General features: G+C 37.0%; 1 protein-coding gene across 1 annotated transcript in view; it reads left to right on the forward strand.

The window, feature by feature from the left end:
- UBR5 (ubiquitin protein ligase E3 component n-recognin 5) overlaps positions 1-24,072 on the forward strand; it is a 172,895-nt gene extending 148,823 nt beyond the window's left edge. Inside the window, exons 48-59 of the mRNA XM_049854462.1 lie at positions 950-1,193; positions 4,201-4,312; positions 4,827-4,971; positions 6,092-6,222; positions 7,761-7,821; positions 9,690-9,865; positions 10,080-10,164; positions 11,737-11,892; positions 12,796-12,909; positions 15,099-15,243; positions 16,644-16,729; positions 21,847-24,072. Coding sequence (XP_049710419.1) covers positions 950-1,193; positions 4,201-4,312; positions 4,827-4,971; positions 6,092-6,222; positions 7,761-7,821; positions 9,690-9,865; positions 10,080-10,164; positions 11,737-11,892; positions 12,796-12,909; positions 15,099-15,243; positions 16,644-16,729; positions 21,847-22,059 — 1,668 coding nt within the window. The 3' untranslated portion in view covers positions 22,060-24,072. The remainder of the gene's footprint in view (positions 1-949; positions 1,194-4,200; positions 4,313-4,826; positions 4,972-6,091; positions 6,223-7,760; positions 7,822-9,689; positions 9,866-10,079; positions 10,165-11,736; positions 11,893-12,795; positions 12,910-15,098; positions 15,244-16,643; positions 16,730-21,846) is intronic.
- The last annotated feature ends 670 nt before the right edge of the window (positions 24,073-24,742 follow it).

The raw sequence follows: 24,742 nt of genomic DNA on the forward strand, positions 1-24,742 counted from the left end.
AAAGGTATATGCTTATATAATTTCGCAAGATATTGGCAAGTAACTTTCCATGGCAGTTGCGTATTTTTGCATTTTCACCATCATTATGAGAATGCCTGATTCCCCCATGGTCTTATTAGCAGAATTTATTGTCAGATTTTTAGATTTTTGCCAATCTGATATGTGAGAAATTCAGTATAATTTTAATTTGTATTTCTCATACTATGAAAAACCGAAAACCCATTGCCGTCAAGTCAATTCCAACTCATAGCGACCCTATAGGACAGAGTAGAGCTGCCCCGTAGAGCTTCCAGGGAGTGCCTGGCAGATTCAAACGGCCAACCCCATGGTTAGCAGCCATAGCACTTAACCACTACGCCACCAGGGTTTCCCTCAAAGCTAAACATTGTTTAATGTATTTAAAAATCAGTTATATTTCTTTTTCTGTGAACTGTTATTTTTTTATCAAGTTGTTGGTTTTTTCCTAATTTTTCAGCAGCCCTTTATGTATCTTTAGGTAATATATACACACATGCATGAATATGTAATTTTATCTGTGACAGAAGGTACAAATATTTTCCTGTTCGTCAGTTTCTTTTGACTTTATTTGCAGTGTTTTGTCACCAAGAACTTTATCCACATTTCCTTCTTATATTTGCTTTATTTCTATTTTTTAAAATATTTATATGCATTTGTAATTTATCCTGGTATGTCCCAAAATAGAACATTTTTTTCCATTAAAAATCTAATTTTAGCTTTTTCTTGACCATTTAAACTAAACAAAAAAAAGGTAATTTGGGTTCTCAGAAGATTATTCTTTCCAAATATACAAAATTAAAAAGTATGTAAGAATGTCTTACATTAAATCAGAGCAACAGGATCTAACTCAGTTCTAACGAACATTTTCTTTTAAAAAATGCAGGGTTATTTTCGACATTGAATTTAGCTGCTTTTTGGTATGTTTTAATAGGTTGATCGGGATCGAGACCTTCTAATTCAGCAGACTATGAGGCAGCTTAACAATCACTTTGGTCGAAGATGTGCCACGACACCAATGGCCGTACATAGAGTAAAAGTCACATTTAAGGATGAGCCAGGAGAGGGCAGTGGCGTAGCACGAAGTTTTTATACAGCCATTGCACAAGCATTTTTATCAAATGAAAAGTTGCCAAATCTAGATTGTATCCAAAATGCCAACAAAGGCACCCACACAAGTAAGTACTGTGCAGATAACAAGCATTGTAAAAATTCTGTTTGATCAAAACAATTATTATCATAGTTATATAAGAGAATTTTAATGTACCTCTGTATAATTCTACATTAATGAGTTAATCTTGTTTAAAGTACATTAGTCCCCCTTTATCCATGTTTTTGCTTTCCTTGGTTTCAGTTACCTGTGGTCAACCTCAGTCTGAAAGTGTTAAATGAGTAGTGTGTAGTGTGATGAAATCTCATGCTTTCTTGCTCTGTCCCACTTGGGGACCACATTCATATAACTTTTATTACAGTGTATTGTTATAATTGTTCTATTTTATTATTAATTATTGTTAATCTCGTACTGTGCCTAATTTATAAATCAAACTTTATTATAGATATTTTTTTTATGTATAGGTCAAAACAGTATATATAGGGTTTGGTACTGTTTCTGGTTTCAGGCATCCACGGGGGTCTTGGAACATAAGCCTCATCGATAAGGGAAGGTTACTATACTCTAATAGATAATTTAACAGTATACTCTTTTACTGTTATATTTATTTTGATAAATGCTTGTGGTCGTACTAGTTTTTCATCTCAATTATTGTTTGGGAGCGTGGGAGGTTATAAGACGTGTGGTTATATAAAAATCCAGTGAGCAAATTGTAGTATTTCCCCCACGATACTTGAAAATACTATTCTATAGAAAATGCTATTCAGAGTATTATTTGCGAACTTGCTGCTAATTCCCAGTGAGATGAGATTGTAATCAAATGTAAATCAGTCATGTCACTAATCTCACTGTTTAATTTAGCAAGACTTTTTTTTTAAAATAATTTATTTTGCTTTAGGTGAAAGTTTATGAATTAATAAGTCAGTCTGTCATACTAAAAGCCATACACGGCCCGCTGTGAACTTCAGGCTGCTCTCCCCATAATGAGACAGCACCATCCTCCTCTCCACCCTGTATTCCCTGTGTCCATTCAGGCAGCTCCTGTCCCCCTCTTCCTTCTCATCTTGGCACCAGACAGGAGTCACCCGCATAGTCTCATGTGTCTATTTGAGCCACAAAGTTCACTCCTCACCAGCATCATTGTCTATCTTATAGTCCAGGCCAATCCCTGTCTGTAGAGTTGGTTTTGGGAATGGTTCCAATCTTGGGCTATCAAAGGGTCTGGGGACCATGACCCTCAGGGTCCCTCCGGTCTCAGTCAGACCATTTAAGCCTGTTCTTTTTAGGAGAATTTAAGATCTGCATCCCACTGTCCTCCTGCTCCATCAGGGATTCTCTCTTGTGTTCCCCATCAGGGCAGTGATTGGTGGTAGCCAGACACCATCTAGTTCTTTGGTAGCAAGACTTTTTTGTATGAGTGTGTATGGTAGCAAGATTTTTTATATTTATATCCTGGAGCTTTAGTGGTATAGTGGTTAAGAGCTCAGCTGCTAACCGAAAGGTTGGTGGTTCAAATCCACCAGCCACTCCTTGGAAACCCTCTGGGGCAGTCCTTCTGTGTCCTATAGGGTCACTATGAGTCGGAATTGACTCGATTGTAATGAGTTTATCCTGGTGCAAGCTTCTTACATCAGCACTCTGAGCAGCACTATCCTAGAGCTGTGGGTCAGAACTGTGTATTTCATATTTTACCTATTCTGTAAGATACCCTGAATCCTACCATAATTGAAACAAAAGGCCACTTCAGACTTTCTGTTATAATAGTCACTTATGGTATATTTTTTATGGTATATTGTAAGGATATATAAAGGTGCAGATTTTACATATGCTAGCAGGAGGATTAAGGGATTAACCAAAACCAAACCCACTGCAGTCGAGTCGATTCCGACTCATAGCGACCCTGTAGGCCAGAGTAGAACTGCCCCACAGAGTTTCCAGGGAGTGCCTGGCGGATTCGAACTGCTGACCTTCTGGTTAGCAGCCGTAGCACTTAACCACTACACCACCAGGGTTTCTGATTAAGGGATTAGGAGGACTCTTAATTTTCAAGATTACAACCAACATTTAAAAATCTGAAAATTATAAAAGTGTTGTGTGCTGTTGAGTAGATTTCTGACTCATAGCAACCCTATGTGACAGAGTAGAACTGCCCCATAGGATTTCCTAGGCTGTAATCTTTACAGTAGCAGATCATCAGGTCTTTTCTCTTGTGGCGCTGTCAGTGGGTTCAAAATACTGACCTTTCTGTTAGCAGCCAGGGGCTCCTTTCATAAATGCATTAAGGAGATGATAATTGGTGATTGATTTCAAGTAGGGGCAGCAAATTGTCAGCCTTCCAGGTGGGTGGATATAGTAACTGAAGGAGAGAGATTGTAGAAAATACTGCATTTTACCTAGGCTACAGCTACATCTGTATCTCATTGTAATCTGTAAACTACCACCATAAAGGCTACTTGAACTTAAGTTCTGGAAAGGACTGGGAGTGAAATAACGGGAGGAGTTCCCTAGCCTTTCATCATCAGTTTCACCATTTGACTTCCTATAGTTCTGTAATCAAAAGAAATTAGAAGATGTGAATGAGGAAACCTGGAAAGTCAAAACATTTCAGAAATATTTTCTCTGTAATTCTGTAGGAAACCACACTCTGGTTTGTGCTTAGGAATTAAAAAATAATAGTGCATGTACTGGGTAGCCTATAATTTTTTTAAAAACTAAGACTAGAGAAGACTTTCAAATTTTATTCTAATCATTTAAGAAATCTCAGCATTATTTACGGGGAAGCTAACGTAGCCCCATTTGCTACATATTATTTCACAGATTTGGCACAACAAGGGGAAAAATTCAGATAACAAATATGAGTGAATACCTTTCATGTGCCAGGTACATTCTGTATAATCACTCCCCGCCAGATCTCCAGAGTTTATGGAGAGTGAGAGAGGGCACTGACAATGCCTACGCCAGGAAGATGATCCTCAGATACTACATTTTATGTTCGTCTCGTTTCCTCACATTCGAGATTTAAAGTGGCTGCATTTATATTCATCCAAATGAGTATATTTCATATTTTCTTTTAGGCTTAATGCAGAGATTAAGGAACAGAGGAGAGAGAGATCGGGAAAGAGAGAGAGAAAGGGAAATGAGGAGGAGTAGTGGTTTGCGAGCAGGTTCTCGGAGAGACCGGGATAGGTGAGATAATTTTGTATCTTTATTTAATAGCACGTTTTTGGACTAATTGGGGCACTTGAAATTATATTGGCTTTTTATTTATTCTACTCAAATTCCTAATTGTTTGAAATTTGTATTAAACTTCATATTATACTTTCCTTAATTTATCTTAAATATAAATTGTGGGAAATTGTGATATTTAAACCTTTATATTCTTCTGTTAGAATGGGTTGCGTTCTATTTTTGCCTAAACAATAATTTCCAGAAATTAGGGGTGAGACTTGCTTTGAGTGTTCAAAGGCCCTTAAAATCAAATTATTTGTACAAACTATACATTGCAAATTTATAGATTTTTCAAGTGACAAAATCTGGCTCATCTTTATTCACAGCCATCATCTGTTTAGGCATTCAGCTACCTTGGTACCATAATTGGAGCAATCTGTATGTGCAGGTTTTCTGCCTTCCTTCCTATTTGTGCTGATATTTTCACTTCGTAGTCAAGGAAAATGAAGTTATACTAGATTTCTCCTTTCAGAGACTTTAGAAGACAGCTTTCCATTGACACTAGGCCCTTTAGACCGGCCTCTGAAGGGAATCCTAGCGATGATCCTGACCCTCTGCCAGCACATCGGCAGGCGCTTGGAGAGAGGCTTTATCCCCGTGTACAAGCGATGCAGCCAGTAAGTACTGTGCACTTCACACACTTAGCTACCTCTTAATTGGCTGCGACATTTTTATTTTTGAATTAAAGTTGGTATTTAAAAAAATTGTCAGCTACTGGCAAGTCTTGTAGTAGAGGACCTGCATGTTTAGCCCCTCATGAGAAAGAAGCTTAACAGGGAATGAAGCAAGGCTAGCTGGGGTCAATGTGTTTAGCTTGATCCCCCCGCTACCCTGAGTTGGGACCCTGTCCCCATTCTACGTAGCAAGTTCCTAGTGTGCTGAAGAATTTCCTGCACGTTTCATTTGAATCCCTGGTGGCCCAGTGGTTAAGAGCTACTGCTGCTAACCAAAAAGGTCAGCAGTTCAAATTCACCAGCCGCCCCTTGGAAACCTTATAGGGCACTTCTCCTCTGTCCTGTAGGGTCGCTATGAGTTGGAATCGACTCGACAGCGATGGGTATGGGTTTGTATTTATTTAAATAAATTATTGTTACTTGCTGAAGCAGACTTTCATCTGTTACCAGGCTGTAGCTAGCACACATAGGAAATACCGTACTTTACTATTACTACCAATAAGTATTGCAGGAAAATTTTCATTTTTAATGTTCTGTACATAGTTTCTTTCATATAATATAGATAACTAGTTGTGGTTTTCTTGCTTATTTGTCTATACGTAACTATATGTGCATATAGTAAAAGATGAATAATAAAGTAGAGAAAAGCAATTATAATTTCTTTAAGTAAATCCTTAGCCTTAAATGCAGACATCTTTCTCTCTTCTCTCCCTCTCCTTCCTTCCCTCCCTCCCTCTATCTTTCTTTTTTCTACCATAAAAGAAAGATTCTATATGGAAATTGAGTATTCGTGGCTTTACTCATGGATATTAAACACCTTGTCATACAAACATAATAACTAGCTTTCACAAGATTTACCAGTGCATAGACTATTCATTCTCTGCCAAAGTCCTTTCATATCTATAATTAAGCGTCTAGTTTAATAAAACACCTTACCAGTTCATACACTTTTATATTTGTTATTCCAGGTTTCTCACATCTTCTTTTCTTCTGATAAAAGATTGTATATTTCAACAAGTAGTTTCAGAGAGTAGGAGCAGTAACATTTGTTTATTACTTATAGGCATTTGCAAGTAAAATCACTGGCATGCTGTTGGAATTATCCCCAGCCCAGCTGCTTCTCCTTCTAGCTAGTGAAGATTCTCTGAGAGCAAGAGTGGATGAAGCCATGGAACTCATTATTGCACATGGAAGGTAATGTGTATAATTGGAAAGGCATTTCAGGTTTAAAAATCAGCTACTTTATTTTCAGTAAGTGGGTGCCACCATATCTTAAAACTAACGCTAAAGTACAAGACTTTAAAGGTTTTAAAATGATGGCTTAAACTCCATGAATGAGGCATTTGAGTTCTACATATATTAGAAAGATGGAATTTTAGCAGTCAGTTAGGCTCTGAAAGGTCTTTTATGTACCTGGTATTTAGAAATTACTTGAAAGAAATATATCTCAAATTCTCCACCCCTAGTGGCAAAAGCCATACACCTCAAGGAATCTTGGGGTATAGCCTGTGAGTGCTTGCCATAAGCATGAATTTTTTTTTATGGCTTCCTGATTTATTTAAAAATTGTATAAGTTTTGCTTTATATTCTTAATATATTTGTTTTAATATAAAATCTCAAAATATCCAACAGTTTCTCTCTCCTCTTGGTGACAAGAAGAAGTGACATTAGGAAGATGATATTATTGTTGCTAGGTGCCATCAAGTCAGTTCTGACTCATAGCAACTCATAGAGCAGAGTAGAACTGCCCCACAGGGTTTGCAAAGAGCAGCTGATGGAGTTGAACTGCCAACCTTTTGGTTAGCAGCTGAGCTCTTAACCACTGCGCCACCAGGGCTCCCATTAGGAAGATAGGCCATACTTATCCTGTGACTTGTCTGCTATCTGGGGCCACTATAATATCTAATACTCTAATAACTTTGAAGTGTTCATTAGGTTTTAGATAAAAATTTCTTTTTCTCCCAATCATGATTTTCAATAGGGAACTTAGATTAGATACAGGCCTTGGAGACTAGGCTGAGCACTGGATAAGAGGGCAGGTGGAGCACTGGAAATAAACAGCCAGCCACCTGTTCCAGAGCTTTTGAATGGTCCAAGCCAAAGACTACTGATAGAAGCTTGTTTTCTTTGTTGTTACTGCTATTTATTTCTGCCCTGTCTCAGGAGGTAGGAGCGCACTGATACAGCTCAGCCCATTACAGAAAAAGTGCATTTTTTGATAAAAGGATTTTTGTAAATTTACGTAAAGGTTGCTAATGTAGTTTTTTCTGTTGAATGCAACTAACATACCATATTAGCTGTTTTCACTTGGCTGAGAGCGAACATGGATTTGTTACCATTCTAGAATCACAAAATACATTAGAGAATTTGATTCCTATTGTGACTGCTCTCTCAACATTTTTCTGTTCTTCTACAATGACCCTCTGAGCTTAAGTCAAGCTTTAGCACTCTTGAGTATTATCTTAAATCAAGTAGCCTTTAGTCTATTATGTTGAGTCCTATATGTGGCACTTAATTAGTGGTTTTTGTATTATCTGTAATTATTTTTACGTGTATGTTTTAATTCTCTGCTCCTAGAACTGCATTAGGAACCTAGTGGGTGTCCTTGAATATTTATTTATCTCAAAAGTTAAATGTTTTTATAAATTTGTATAAATTTAATATGTTTCTCTATACCACATTCCAGAAGTTTCAGCCATCTGGAATGTGAAAGTTTTTTTGTTTGTTTTTAGGGAAAATGGAGCTGATAGTATCCTAGATCTTGGATTGCTGGACTCCTCAGAAAAGGTCCAGGTAAGGGATGTTTTGTACCTGTGCTAATTAATAAGCACTTGGAATTTAAATGTTAGAAATTCTTAAGTACCTGAGAACTTCCAATATATGTAAACCCACCATAGTCCATTTCTCCCACTAATTACAACCAAAAACTGTAGACAAAATACAAAAAGGAACTATCTGAGAATTCTGAAAAGTAAACAATAGCACACAGATTTTTTTTTTGGAGAGGGAAGTAAAAACTGGAAGAATGACCAGTATGGCATTGTTTCAGGTGCGAGGGTAAATCTGGTCCCAGTTACTCCATCTTAACTGGAAGATAGTAAAGGCTTTGAGAACTAAACTGCAGTATAAACCACTGCCGAAGTCCAGACTATCCTGAGTAGTGCATATATTCAGGACAGATCCAAACAGCATAATAAAGATTTTGAAAACTTAATTGGCATTGAAACCACTGCACACGGAAGGCAAGACCTACAGTCTGAATCTAACCAGCTTGATTACCGACTAAAATAAAAAATAATCCCCATTCTCCAGAGCATTTTAACAGAATCCAGAGTTTCACAACTTAATATTCAGAATATCCAGGATACAATCCAGAATTACTTAGCATGCAAAAAATAGGAAAATCTGACCGATTTTCAAGGGAAAAGAAATAATATATGGTAACCCTGAGATGACCCACTTGTTGGAATTGTCAAAAACAACAACAGAAAACCCAGCAAATCAGTCGCTGTTGAATTAGTTCTGACTCATGGCAACCGCACATATACAGAGTAGAATTGCACTCTAGGGTTTTCAGGGCTGGGACCTTTTGAAAGCAGATCACCAGGCCTTTCTTCCAAGGTGCCTCTTTGTGGTTTGAACCACCAGCTTTTTGGTTCACAGTTGAGCGCCTGTTTGCATCACTCAAGGCATCCTGGAATTATAAAAGACAAAGACTTTGTATCTCATACTCTATGAGATAAAGATGAACATACTAGTGAGTGGAAAGATAGAGGTTCTCAGCAGGGAAATAGAAACTCTTAAAAAAAAGAACCGAGTGAAAATTTCAGAGCTAAAAGTACAATATCTGAAAGAAAAATGTATAGGATAGATCAGTAGCAGAATGAAGATGACAGAGGAAGGGGTCACTCAACTTGAAAATAGATCACTAGAAATTATCCAGTCTGAAGAATTGAGAGAGAAAAAATTTAAAAAAGAACAGAGTTTTAGCAACCTCTGGGACCATATTCAAATGATCATGCCATTGGAATCTCCAGAAGAAAAGGAGAAAGAGATTGGTACAGAAAAAATATTTGAGGAAAACAATGGCTGCAAACATCTCAGATTTGTGAAAGACATAAATTTATAGATTCAAGAAGTCCAGCAAACCCCAAATGGGATTAATTGAAAGAAAACTGTGTCCAAGCACATAATAATCAAACTGCTGTGAAACAAAGATAAAGAAAAATTCTTGAAAGCAGCCAAAGAATAACAAACAGTGCCTACATATAGGGAGACAATGATTTGAGAGACAGTGGATGTCTTATCAGAAAACCATGGAAGCCAGGAGACAATGGAACAGCATCCTTAAAGTGAATTGTCAATCCAGAGATTTATATTCAGCAAAAATATGTTTCAGGAATGATGATGACAGAAGATACTTGAGCCTCATTAAGTGATTTTATTTAAATAGAGAAGTTGAGATTTCACATATATAAGCTTTGTGTATCACAGTCCTGAAAGGAAGAATTTAAAAGCTTATTTACCTTTAGTATTCTTATTCACTTACATTTAAATATAAATGTGCTCTTTTCATTTTGGGTGATCTCAGAGAACCAGTTCAAATGTTTTGTTTTTTAAATAAATCTCAGGGCTTAACCTCTGATATTCCCTGCTATTAGGAAAACCGAAAACGTCATGGTTCTAGTCGAAGCGTAGTGGATATGGATTTAGATGATACAGATGATGGTGATGATAATGCACCTTTGTTTTACCAACCTGGAAAAAGAGGGTTTTATACTCCAAGGCCTGGCAAAAACACAGAAGCGAGGTTGAATTGTTTCAGAAACATTGGCAGGTAAAATAATTGTACCCTTATATCTGAATTTTTTAAAATTTCAGTTCATGAGACTTTATAGAAGACACTACTTTGTAAAATGTGTATTTGCTCTACTTCATACTGAATAGCATTGAAACTTTATCCAAAAAATAAGTGCATTGTGTGTGTGTGGTGGAGTTTATGTGGTCTAGAATTATTTTTAAATTTAACTCTTACCTGTTTTTATTTTTAGAATTCTTGGACTTTGTCTGTTACAGAATGAACTATGTCCTATCACATTGAATAGACATGTAATTAAAGTGTTGCTTGGTAGAAAAGTAAGTGATTTTGATGAACCTGATTGCTTTTACAATTACAAAAAACATTCTTTTTATAAAATAATATGCTAGCATACCGTTTATGGCGTTCACTTAATATTAAATTTTTACAGTCATTATACAAATTATTTTCAAACATTTAGTGAGATGGGAAAAGTCTCCATATACAGGGGAGATGACATAGCAGAGTGGGTGATACAGTGAGTCTGGGAGTCTGAAAGACCTGGATCCTGTTGCAGACAAATCCTCTGACAACTTTGGCATACTTACCCATCTATAAAATGGTAAAGAAACGGCATTGTGTCTGACTCAGATTTTATCCATTATTATTAGGTGTAGCAGTGGTAGTGGAGGCAGAAGTAGTATTGTTTTGAAAAGAACATTCCCAACTTCAAAAAATATATGTAAGGTGTATGTGGGGGACAAAAGAATGTAAGAAAATATATCACATGTTTGATATTTATCTCTGAATTACAGGTCATTTTCTTTATGTCTGTTGATACTTTAACAGCCTGCACATTCCTTTGTGTGTTGGGAGCCACTTCCTTTAAAATTAATGTGTAATACTAATTAAGCAGTTTTTTATTTAAAACAAAACTGCCAGTGTTTCTAAAGTTGCTATAAAGAAATTACTTGACACAAAAAAGAAATATTAGTCTTCTCCATAGATGCATATCACATATCTAATATGAATTAGTATTGTTAAATCTGTAGTTTTCTAATAATTTTCTGTAATCAAATCCACTGATGAACATGGTTTTGTATTAATATAAGCATAACATGTTATGACATATAGCTACATAGATAGATGTATTTTAACTCTGAGTTAAATGTTAACTCTGCCCCTACTGATTTGTAAGTCATGGTATTATCACAAAGAAATACAAAGTGTTCCAGCTAAAATGTTATGGTGCAAAGAATACAAAAAAAAAAAAAAAAATCAAACCTGTTGCCATCGAGTTGATTCCAACTCATAGGACTCAAATCTCAGCAACATAAAAATATTGGTATGTTGACTTTTTAATCAGGCTTAGCGAAAAGATCATGGAATCAAATGGGTCCAGGTTTAACCTTGGGAAAGTTACTGAATTTCTTTGTGTATCAATTTCATCATCTGGAATTAATAATCTATATTTTATGAGTATTATCAAGAGTAAATAGGATGCGTGTTTAGTTCCGTAGCCAACTGCTCAACATAATTGCTGTTCGTTAATACTGCTGGTTTTTGCAGATATATTATTTTGGAATCTTTAAAATATTGTGCTGTTGGCTTATATGTGTATATAAGTTAAAACATATATATATAATTATATATATAATATAGATATATAATTACATATATATATAAAAAGAACACTTTTTAATACTTTAAGAATGTATTGTCAGAACCGAAGATAATTAAATTTTACCTCTCCAAAGCATTTATTATTAAATACATTTGGTGGGAGATTATTCTTTATTATTATATCCTCAAATTAGATAAAATTCTTTATCATAGATTATAATTTACTAACAAATTCAGTGAAGATATTGTTTCTTTCATAATTGAGTTTCAAATGATTATTTTCTTAGGTCAACTGGCATGATTTTGCATTTTTTGACCCTGTAATGTATGAAAGTTTGCGGCAACTTATCCTCGCTTCTCAGAGTTCAGATGCTGATGCTGTTTTCTCGGCGATGGATTTGGCATTTGCAATAGACTTATGTAAAGAAGAAGGTGGAGGACAGGTAAAGCAAATACTGAGTTTTTTGTTTCTGTCAGAAGAATCTGGTTAGTCTGTAATACTTGTCTTACACTGGAACAGTTTATATAGATATGGACCAAGAAACAGAGAGAAACAGACACACACATGCACACAGAGAGAAAGAGCAACACAGTAGGAGACAAAAAAGAGCAAGATGGACAGACATAGAGAGATGGACCGAGCGACGGTGAGACAGGCTGAGAGATAGAAAGGCTTTCTGTACTTATTTAGGCCTGAAATATTTGCATTTATTAGATATTTGTCAGGTATAGGATTGTCTAGATATATATATATATATACATATAAAACTTTGGATGAAAGTTTACAGAGTAAACTAGATTCTCAGTAAACAATGAATACACATAATTGTTTTCTGACATTGGTTGCCAACCCCATGCCATGTCAACACTCTCCCCTTCTCGACCTCGGGTTCCCCATTACTAGCTTTCCTGTCCCCTCCTGCCTTCTCGTCCTTGCCCCTGGGCTGGTGTGCCCATTTAGTCTCATTTTGTTTTATGGGCCTCTCTAATCTTTGGCTAAAGGGTGAACCTCGGGAATGACTTCAGTACTGAGCTAAAAGGGTGTCTGGGGACCATACTCTCAGGGTTTCTCCAGTCTATCAGACTAGTAAGTCTGTTCTTTTTATATGAGTTAGAATGTTGTTCTGTGTTTTTCTCCAGCTCTTTCTGGTATCCTCTGTTGTGATCCCTGTCAGAGCGGTCAGTGGTGGTAGCCAGGCACCATCTAGTTGTGCTGGACTCAGTCTGGTGGAAGCTCTGGTAGTTGTCTTTAGATTTTAAAATTTTAGGAAATAGTTGTATGAACTGCTGACTTGCTCTTGCTTTGACCGAATTGTTTTTAAATGGTATTGTTTAATTTTTCACAGGTTGAACTGATTCCGAATGGTGTCAACATACCAGTCACTCCCCAGAATGTGTATGAGTACGTGAGGAAATATGCAGAGCACAGAATGTTGGTAGTTGCGGAACAGCCATTACACGTAAGTGTTTTTTAGCAAGTGTTGCTTGCTTTGATGAGGCTATATGTATGTCTGCATTTGTGATACACTAGCTCAGAGTGTATTATAGCTTGCCCTATAAGGCCAAAATTTTTAAACTAAATGAATTTATTTACCATGTAAATTACACCTGAAATAGAGAATCCAGAAGAAGCACCTGCTTTCTTCTGGGTAAAAGTACTTGGGAAAACCATGTAATTATCAGAAAACAGCTTTGGTGAACAAAAGTTTGGAAATGGATTGAAATGATTTTCAATGGAAATTGAAATGATTACTTATGGAATTGAGATGATTACTGTTTTGCCGTCCTGTTACCACCCACACTTTCGGTGACCCACTAGAGGGACTCACAGGACTCAGAGGCAGTTATACTGATAGCTGTGGTTTGTTTCAGTGAAAGGACTCCCAGCAGTATCAGCAAGGGGGGGGGAAAAAAAAAAAACACATCAGGTGGAGTCTGGAGGCGTTCAGATGCAGGTTTCCAAAGTTCTGCTCTGGGGGAATAGGGTGTCACACAGAACACGCTTCTTCCTCCAGCAATGAAATGCAGCAGCAAGTGTACAGTGTTTTTGCTTAAGGAAGCCTGCTTAGGAGTCAGAACCCAGGGTTTTTATTGGAGACTCATTACACAGACACTCGGCCTATACAACCAGCCATGATCACTGAAATTTCTGACTCCCACAAGGAAAGGCAATGTTCATCAGAAATCATATTGTTTGCACCAGTGGTCTAGGGAGGCTGGTACAGCAGGTTCATTGCCCGGGCATTCAAGTCAGCCTTAGAAACCAACTTCCCAGATGCTAGCCAAAGGCCAAGCCCTTCTCAAGAGCAACATTAGGACTGCTGTGTTAACTCTTTCCCCTTCTAGGATAATATACTTACGTAGACTCAGGACTGAAGTGTCAGATGTTCCTGATTCCTGTGCTGGGACTAATTGTGCAGGCTCTGGAAGGCTGCACCACCTTCTAGGTTTATGACGTTAGTAAATTACTTAACTTCTTTGTGCTTTGGTTCCCTCTGCTGCAGTATGGGGATAAGATTAAATGAATTAATACATGTCAAGTGCTTAGAACCGTTCCAGGCATATGATAATTTCTCAGAAACTTCTAGATTTTGGGTTTGTATTCGGGAGGAGATTTGTTGTTGCCATTACCATACCTTTCCTAGGGTGCTGACAGGATAGGACATTTAATAAGTTAAAGCTATTATCTATTTGCTTACTAGCCTGTTATTAACAAAATTAAAAAAAATTATTTCAATTACTGGTATGTAATAATATCTCACTTTTGAGCTTGTAGCCCATTCACTGTACGCCTTTTTTTTGTGTGTGTGCTCTGTCTTTCTCTCTTTTGGAGCCCTGGCAGCACAGTGGTTAAGGGCTACAGCTGCTAACCAAAAGGTCAGCAGTTTGAATGCACTAGCTGCTCCTTGGAAACCCTATAGGGCAGTTCTTCTCTCTCCTATAGGGTTGCCAAGAGTTGGAATCAACTTGATGGCAACAAGTTTGATCTTTTTGTTGTTGTTGTTTAATCATTTAAAACAGGTTTGGTTTGGTTCTCTCTTTTGAGTCTGTTAATAAGAAATTCAAAATATAATACTTAATATTTTTTTCTCATTTAAAAGGTGGTTTAAAATGGGAACTAGTAATCTTAGAGAGGGCTGCTAAAATTAGATATTGGGTTTTAGCAATATTAATAAATGCTACAGACCAGACTTAATGGTCTGACTGAGACTGGAAGGACCCCGGAGGTCATGGTCCCCAGACCTTCTGTTAGCCCAAGACAGGAACCATTCTCAAAGCCAACTCTTCAGACAGGGATTAGACTGGACTATAAGACAGAAAATGGTACTGGTGAGGGGTGAACTTCTTGGATCAAGTAGACACATGAGACTATGGGTGCAGCTACTATCTGAGGGGAGATGTGAAGGCCGGGGAGGACAGAAGCTGGCTGAATGGACACGGAAATACAGGGTGGAGAGAAGGAATGTGCTGTCTCATTAGGGGGAGAGCAACTAGGAGTATATAGCAAGGTGTATATAAGGTTTTGTATGAGAGACTGACTTGATTCGTAAACTTTCACTTAAAGCACGGTAAAAATTAAAAAAAAAAAAAAAAAAGCTACATGGCAAATAAAGAGCTGATAGTAAGAGTAATTTTTGACACTCTTTAGGCAATGAGAAAAGGTCTGCTGGATGTACTTCCAAAAAATTCATTAGAAGATTTAACAGCAGAAGATTTTAGGCTTTTGGTAAACGGCTGTGGTGAAGTTAATGTGCAGATGCTGATCAGTTTCACCTCTTTCAATGATGAATCAGGTATGGGATTTTTCAAATGTTTGCTTAAGTGATAAGGAATAAAGATAGTCTGGTCAGCATTTTCTACGTTTCTGGGTGTAAGATACATTTACAGTGCTTGGGAATGCTGTATTAACTCAGGTATTTCTTAAAAATTTTTTTTTTACCTTTTTAAAATATGATGGAACTGAATTGTATTTCGATGTCTTAACATTAGGTTGTTCTTAATTCTTGTATTTATTCCCTAATTTTTCTAGGTTTTAAAGAATATGTTTTAGTATAAATACAAGTATAAATTCTTCGGGGTGAGCAACTATGTGAAGAGGATATTTTATGAATATAATCCATGTGATAGTTCTACTGTTGTTTCCCGATTTATCTCTTAAACTCCCTCATTAAAAAATTTGCATAATGTTTGCTTTGTAGAGTTGGACCCTAAACACCCTTACAAAGACACAACAACACACAGACAGATGGAGAAGCTAGGGAGGATTAAGAGAGGTAGTGAATAACGCTACCAGAATAACCTTTACCTTCAGTACCAGATTGGCTGTAACTCTCTTTTGAAAGCTCTGCAGACTAAGAATAGAATTTGTAGCTGTGACGGTACAACAATATGCTGAAAGCTCCATGCATCTCATTATGAGAGTGTTACACCTATAGTCCAAGATTATTGCATACATGAAAATAACTTTTTTTTTTCTCTTCATTTTTCCTATTTTGCCAGTAGCTTCAGCTAAATTATAGTAAGTTAAATTTAGATAAATTATCATGTTTTTCCTTCATGCTGGGCAGTGTATATTGGTGGTTTTTGTGCTATTTTAAAATATAGTTTTCAATACTTGTGAGATATGACTTTGTCTCACTTACAAACCAAAAACCCTGGAGGAAAAAAATATATAAATAGTCTAAGAGCTTGCCAGCCCAGGTGTGACCTTCAGACCAGCAGCACTGGTATCATCTGGGAGCTTTTTAGAAATGTAGACTCTCTGATCCCACCCCAGATATAGTATAACTTTGGAGAATCTCCATTTCAGAAAGATTCCCAAGTGGTTTATAAGCGCATTAAAATTTGAGAAGCACTTTTTCGTGAGAAGAATCATGATTTATGGATGGTATTCAATTGATGCAATTATCAGTTTTGAGGCTGGTGATTCATTTTTCTTATTTTGGTCATCTTGAGTCAGGGCTGACTAATGAATTACAGAGGTTTTGCATTATGCAAATAGACCTAATTTCCTATATTAGAAACTGGAAGCCACAATCCCGAATATCATTTAGATTTTGTATATGTTATTTTTATGACATTATTATAAGACAAAAATAATACTATTATTATAAGAAATTAACAATGATAAAACTTACATTCTGAAAATATAACAACTGATACATTACATCAAATTTGTATTCCTTATTCTTAGGAGAAAATGCTGAGAAGCTCTTGCAGTTCAAGCGTTGGTTCTGGTCAATAGTAGAGAAGATGAGCATGACAGAACGACAAGATCTTGTGAGTTAAAAGCTTCACAAAATTTATTAAATATAAAATTTTAAAATTGTGTGTATGGTTTCCCTTTTTTTTTAAAAAGTTTGTAATGGTCATTTTCATTTTGGGTAGGGGAATGACACAATTTCAAAAACTCTAGGCATTCTCTACAGAACATCTCTTCTGAAGTGCTAAGCAGAGTGAAATGCATCTTAGCTATTAACACGCTGTCCTTAGTCCAGAAAGATGATAAACTTGTTGAGACTTTGCCCCTATCGCATTCACTTACGTTGCTCTTTGTTCACATTCATAATCCTCTTGACTAGTAGCAAGGCTTTGCAAATTTTTTGAATAGTATCTGTATTGCTATCTGTATACTAGGAAGAAAATAGCTTAATGGTGATATGTGGGTGTTAAACCCATAATCTTCCTTGTTATTAGCACAGAGCTCTATCCAGCTACGGTCATGGATAACGTAAACTTATGAGAAGTCAGTGGAATCTATTTCCAGACTTCTCCATAACCAAACTCAACCTGCCCATTAACCTTAAGAGGCAGTCTGCATCATACCTTTTGAAATTTGAGAGGCAGTCCTTACTCCCAGAGATCCTTTCTATACTCATACTCTGCATGGTTCCCTGGGACATTTCTCCTGTCCAACCAGCCTTAGTTGTCAGTAATCTGAACCTGAGCACTCATGGAATGTTTAGAAATGTTTCAGATATCTTCCCTTTTATTTCAGAGAGAGAAAATGGTTACTTGTTCAGGAAAGCGTAAAACCTGCAGACTCCCAACTCAGCTGCTGTTGAGTCAATTCTCAATCATAGCAACCCTATAGGATAGAGTAGAACTGCCCCACAGGTTTCTGAAGTTGTAATCTTTAGGGAAGCAGACTGGTACATCTTTCTCGCACAGAGCAGGCGTTGGGTTCAAACCACTAACTGTTTGGTTAGCGGCTGAGCACTGAACCACTGTGCCACCAGGGCTCCTCCTGCAGACTCCCATTTACCTTCAATTTAGGTAGTAGCTTTTTTTTTTTTTTTTTGGAGGGGGGCAGAGAGGCAGGTTTCTTGCTTCCAGCACTTTTTTTTTTTTTTAATTTTGTGCTTTAAGTGAAAGTTTACAAATCAAGTTAGTCTCTCCCACAAAAACTTACATACACCTTGCTACAAACTCCCCATTGCTCTCCCCCTAATGAGACAGCTGGCTTACTCCTTCCACTCTCTCTTTTCGTGTCCATTTCGCCAGCTTCTAACCCGCTCCACCCTTTCATCTCCCCTCCAGGCAGGAGATGCCAGCGTAGTCTCAAGTGTCCACCTGATCCAAGAAGCTCACTGCTCACCAGCATCCCTCTCCATCCCATTGTCTAGTCCAGTCCCTGTCTGAAGAGTTGGCTTTAGGAATGGTTCCTGTCCTAGGCCAACAGAAGGTCTGGGGGCCATGACCACCAGGGTTCTTCTAGTCTCAGTCAGACCATTAAGTCTGGTCTTTTTATGAGAACTTGGGGTCTACATCCCACTGCTCTCCTGCTCCCTCAGGGGTTCTCTGTTGTGTTCCCTGTCAGGGCAGTCATCGGTTATAGTGGGCACCATCTAGTTCTTTTGGTCTCAGGCTGATGTAGTCTCTGGTTTATGTGGCTCTTTCTGTCTCTTGGGCTCGTAATTACCTTTCGTCCTTGGTGTTCTTCATTCTCCTTTGGTCCGGGTGAGCTGAGACCAATTGAAGCATCTTAGATGGCCGCTTGCTAGCGTTTAAGACCCCAAACACCACTCTTCAAAGTGGGATGCGGAATGTTTTCTTAATGACTGACTTAGATGTCCCCTGAAACCATGGTCCCCAAACCCCTGCCCCTGCTACGCTGGCCTTTGAAGCATTTAGTTTATTCAGGAAACTTCTTTGCTTTTGGTTTAGTACAGTTGTGCTGACCTTGCCTGTATTGTGTGTTGTCTTTCCTGTCACCTAAAGTAGTTCTTATCTACTGTCTAATTAGTGACTACCCCTTCCTCTCGTAACCATCAAAGAATATTTTCTTCTCTGTTTATACTATTTCCCAAGTTCTTATAATAGTGGCTTTATCCAATATCTGTCCTTTTGCAACTAATTTCACTCAGCATAATGCCTTCCAGATTCCTCCATGTTGTGAAATGTTTAACAGATTCATTACTGTTCTTTATTGATGCATAGTATTCCATTGTGTGAATATACCATAATTTATTTATCCATTCATCCATTGATGGGCACCTTGGTTGCTTGCATCTTTTTGCTATTGTAAACAGTGCTGCAGTGAACATGGGTGTGCATATATCTGTTCGTGTAAAGGGTCTTATTTCTCTAGGATATATTCCAAGGAGTGGGATTGCTGGATCGTATGGTAGTTCTGTTTCTAGCTTTTTAAGGAAGCGCCAAATCGATTTCTGAAGTGGTTGTACCATTTTACATTCCCACCAGCAGTCTGTTGTGTTACAGCCTCTCCAACATTTATTGTGTTTTTTGGATTAATGCCAGCCTTGTGGAGTGAGATGGAATCTCATTGTAGTTTTGATTTGCATTTCTCTAATGACTAATGATCGAGAGCATTTCCTCATGTATCTTTTAGCTGCCTGAGTATCTTCTTCAGTGAAGTGTCTGTTGATATTTTTTGCCCATTTTTGTAATTGGGTTGCCTTTTTTGTAGTTGAGTTTTTGCAGTATCATGTATATTTTAGAGATAAGGTGCTAATCAGAAATGTCACAGCTAAAAACTTTTTTCCCAGTCTGTAGGTAATCTTTTTACTCTTTTGGTGACATCATTGGATGAGCATAGGTGTTTGATTTTTAGGAGCTCTCAGTTACCTAGTTTTTCTTCTGCATTGTAGTAATGTTTAAGATACTGTTCATGCCATATATTAGGGCTCCTAACGTTGTTCCTATTTTTTCTTCCATGATCTTTATCGTTTTAGATTTTATATTTAGGTCTTTGATCCATTTTGAGCTCGTTTTTGTGCATGGAGTGAGGTATGGGTTTTGTTTCATTTTTTTGCAGATGGATATCCAGTTACGCCAGCACCATTTGTTAAAAAGACTGTCTTTTCCCGCATTTACCTGTTTTGGGGCCTTTGTCAAATATCAGCTGCTCATATGTGGATGGCTTTATGTCTGGATTCTGAATTCTGTTCCATTGGTCTATGTGTCTGCTGTTGTACCAGTACCAGGCTGTTTTGACTACTGTGGCGGTATAATAGGTTCTAAAATCTGGTAGTGTGAGGCCTCCCACTTTGTTCTTCTTTTTCAGTAATGCTTTACTTATCTGGGGCCTCTTTCCCTTCCATATGAAGTTGGTGATTTGTTTCTCCATCTCATTAAAAAATGTCATTGGAATTTGGATCAGAATTGCATTACATCTATAGATCGCTTTCAGTAGAATAGACATTTTTATAATGTTAAGTCTTCCTATCCATGAGCAAGGTATGTTTTTCCACTTATGTAGGTCTCTCTTGGTTTCTTGCAGAAGTGTTTTGTAGTTTTCTTTGTATAAGTCTTTTACATCTTTGTTAAGACTTAATCTTCACATGATCCTAACCAAACCAAACCTGTTGCTTTTGAGTCATTTCTGACTCATACTGACCCTATAGGGCAGAGTAGAACTGCCCTATAAGGTTTCTAAGGAGTGGCTGGTGGATTTGAACTGCCAGCCTTTTGATTAGCAGCTGAATGCTTAATCATTGTGCCACCAGGGCTCCCGTGATCCTGAGAGACCCTTCAAATATTTCCCTATAATGGTAAGACAGGTTGATCAACAGTCCTAGCTGCCACCTGATTATGTTCTTGGCTTGGAAATTTCAATTTAGGTTGTTCCCCAGTTGGGTTACATATAATTGGTCTGCATTTGACTTTCCTAGTCCCTAAAGTCCCAATCAGTGCCAATTTTTTTTTCCTTCATGCTGGGCGATATATATTGCTTGTTGTGTAATAGTCTTGTGTCCCTGTTTGTTTAAAAAATTTCCTATCTGCTGCTTTAATTTATAAGCTTCACTCCTTAAACGCCTGTTTAAAAAACAAAAACACTGTTCTTATGGCTTAAGCAGTATATCAGTGTGTTTCCTGCCCACCCCCCGCCCCGTTTTCTCTTGATGTATCTGAGAGGAGCTGAAGGATATAAGAATATAACAGGGTTTCCCAAACTGTTCTCTCATGACTTACTGAAATTACAGGGTTTCCAGTGTTATTGGGAAGGATTATATAGTTTATTTCCCTTTTTGAGACTCACAGTTTCAACTAGAATATTAAATGTTGTGAGAACTTCTGCAGGGGAGGGGGGAAACATTTAACGCAGTGTTTCCCAAACTCTTCCAACATCTGTTAACATCTCTTATGAGGTCTTGGAAACGCTAAGCTCTACCAGTAGATCTCTGTCTTTTGGGGGTAACTTAAAGTCAGCCAAGATATGAAAGATCCCATCTCATTTGGCTAACAGACTCCTTTGTATTTACTTTCCTGTAAGGATATAAGATTGCTGCTGCTCTCTAAAGGTAACACGCTGAGATGACAATCACAATTTTAGCTTTATGGATAGTCTCAGATTTGGAATCAAAGGGTAATCATCTGTCTTTCTGTTCCATCTTTCTCCTCTTCAGACCTCTTGAAGGGTTCAGCAATGCAGTCATAGTAAAACCCAGTATTAATATGGCTTATTGCATGGATTTTGATATACTGTCGATGTTCCCCAAAACTATTATATGAATTGTTATCACCATGTAGCACTGATAATACTGGGGTCATTTTGCTGATAGATAAAATGTAAAATAACTTTTTTAGATAAACTCTGTGAGTATTGAGCTTAGGACCATGTCTTTTGTTTGGAGGCCTTGTGTGACGTGCCCTTAGAGACCATTTGGTCCAAGAGCCTCATGTTACAGATGAGAAAACTGAGGCCCTGAGAGATAAAGTGACCTTCCTACATATCTGATGCTTTTTTTCTCATCTGGCCTTGAACATACTCCCTTTTTAGTACAAGAAAACACATTTAAGACCCAATTCAAAATAATCCTCCTTTGTACATTTTAACATAAGAATGGGGGGCTCTGTGTATAAATTTCCAGAATTGAGTTGAACATTAATCTGTTAAAAGCTGAAATTGTAACTGTTACTGTATTTCTATTTAGGTTTACTTTTGGACATCAAGCCCATCATTACCAGCCAGTGAAGAAGGATTTCAGCCTATGCCCTCAATCACAATAAGGCCACCAGATGACCAACATCTTCCTACTGCAAATACTTGCATTTCTCGACTCTACGTCCCACTCTATTCCTCTAAACAGATTCTCAAACAGAAATTGCTACTCGCCATTAAGACCAAGAATTTTGGTTTTGTGTAGAGTATAAAAAGTGTGTATTGCTGTGTAATATGACTAGCTAATTTTGTAGATTTTTTCCATTTGTCTATTAAAGTTTATGGAAGTTAATGCTGTCGTATCCCCCGGTGGTAACTTAAAAGATTGAATGCAAACATTCCTTGCTGAGTTTGTAGTTTAAAGGCCTAAGGAGCACTAGCAACATTTGACTACAGTGGTTTGCTAGTTAACAACTTCTGGGTCTAACCCCAGCCAAAGATGACAGCAGAACAACATAATTTACACTGTGATTTATCTTTTTGCTGAGGGGAAAAAAATGTAAAATGTTCTGAAAATTCACTGCTGCCTTTGTGGAAAGTGTTTCAGCAAAGGTTCTTGTATAGAGGGAATAGGGAATTTCAAAATAAAAAATTAAGTATGTTCTGTGTTTTCATTTTAACTTTTTTATGGTGTTTAATTTGTGGTTGGCTGCAATTGTGTATCATGTATATGGAACTTGTAAAAAGTTCTTGACATTCAGATCTTAGAGATGAAATCACTTTTACCTATAAAAACCACTTTTGTTGCGGTTTATCTTGGCTGCGTTGAGCTATTAGAAGATATCACTAATATTTTGCATGTACTGTTCATTTGAGTGAGGGCACTTTTTTTGTACATATGATGGGGCCAATGCACAATACTTTATCACAATCAACTTTTTTTTTTTTTTTTTTTCCCTTTGTATCCCTATTTCAATGAACAGTCAGTTAGGTTACTGCACTTCAGTTCTAACTAGACATTTGTACTAAGGTATTTCAGTTATGTAAACTCAGCCTGGGCACTTTCTGATAACTGTAAAATGTTTTATAAGATCATGATTATTGAAGATACATTTTGGAAAATTTTAAATGTTCGTGAGCAGCTTAACTACTTTTGTATCTAGCCTTTTTTAAGTACCTTGTTACATTTACTTTTTTAAATAAAGAAATTACAGAAGAAATGTCAAGTAATATTGAAGAAACAATAGTTTTTATTTATGTAGTTGTACATTTTTAAACTAAGGGCAATACACCAGACACGGTTATGTGCATAAAATTTTTTTTATTTAAAAACCGAAAGTTTATATACACATGGACTATAAGAAACAAAAGAAAATCAGTCCACATTTTACAGTTAGCAGAGAATCCTGAATGGCACTGGCCGGGCCACCTTTTCTTTTTACAAATGGAGGAAGTTAAGTGTGACCCTTACTTGGCATAGGAAGTTAAGTCATTCACGTAAACACTTAGTAATTAAGTGACAGGTTCTTTTTGATGATCCATTAATTGTGCACCCCAGGGCCAGTACCCTAAATTCTTATGGGTTTAGTAGCTTCATTCAGTGGCATAAGGAACACTTTTATTCACTAAGTCTTCAGTGAAGTGACTTAAGCTGGTCACTTTACATACTGAAAATGAAAAGAGAAATTCTCTGCAATCCCTCACTTTTCAGTTCCTTTATAGGACTCTTGGTCTTTCAGATAGTTTTCATGTGCAAGGACACTATGCTTTTATTATTTCACTTCCTTCAAAAGACTGAACCACATGATATTCTCAGCCCTGCTGACACTATAAATATTTAAAAGCCAAAATGATAGTAGTGAAACTTATTGTATTTCCGAAAACTTATACAACACGCTGTATTCTATCTGTGTAAATTAACCAAAGGTGATTTTATAAAGTGAGACATTGGTTTTTATGTCTAAATGCTATTTCTAAGTAAATGAAATAGTAATTAGATTAAGAGCTGATTGACATGTGTTTGAAAGATAAAATTTATCTATCACCTTAACCTCTGTATGCACATGATAGGATTGATAAAGAGAACAAACTCGATAGAATTAGGACATTTGAAAACCCTAATTGTGAACTTATTTTTAATAGCTATTGGAAGAATGAAAATATTTAAAATAATGCACAATGTCTTAAGTCTTCCTAAATCAACATTTTGGTTAAAATGCTTTTAGGAATATTGAAAGCAAAGTGAGTTTTTTTTTTTTTTTTTTTAACATAAAGCATAAAACGGTTCTAAATGTAAAATAAAGTCATGTAAAATAAAGTTCTCTTTTGGTCTTGTTTAGTGATTAAGTTGAATAGAACTGGAAACAAATTTAGGAAGAGAAGACCAAGAATGAACTTTACTGAAGGTTTTAAAAAATTTGCTACCTCTAAAGTCATCTGAATATCAACTACCCAAAATATAATGGCTTACTTTTTTTTTTTAGTATGATTTCACTATTTGGTACTTGCCCCAAACAACCCTTTAAATTCCTCTCCTAAAGATACAAGATGATTTCTGTCTGTTGAAGGTAGTCAGCAATTTCTAGATCTAAACTCAAACTGAGATCATCTCTTAAGGCAGTGGTTCTCCTGCTTCTGTATGCATAAGATTCACCTGTGGCGCTTGATAATGTAGATTACTAAACCTTGCCCTTCCTCTCATCTCCTTTTCTGACTCAGTACGTCTTGGGTGGTGGCCAGAAATCTTCATTCTTAAGGGAGCATCCCAGGTGATTATGAAACACTGCCTTAAGAGCGTTCCTTTTTTATTCACAAATATAAATACCTCTGTTGTAAATTCCCTAAAGCCAAACCTTTCCTACTTACAACCTTTGTTGAAGTACATCTGTTGATTAGGTTCTAGTCCTGGAGTAGTTCTTCCTCCTGATGATAAGAGGCCAACTGGAGGT

This window comes from Elephas maximus, chromosome 15 (assembly GCF_024166365.1).
Source record: "Elephas maximus indicus isolate mEleMax1 chromosome 15, mEleMax1 primary haplotype, whole genome shotgun sequence".
Classification (NCBI taxonomy): Eukaryota; Metazoa; Chordata; class Mammalia; order Proboscidea; family Elephantidae; genus Elephas; species Elephas maximus.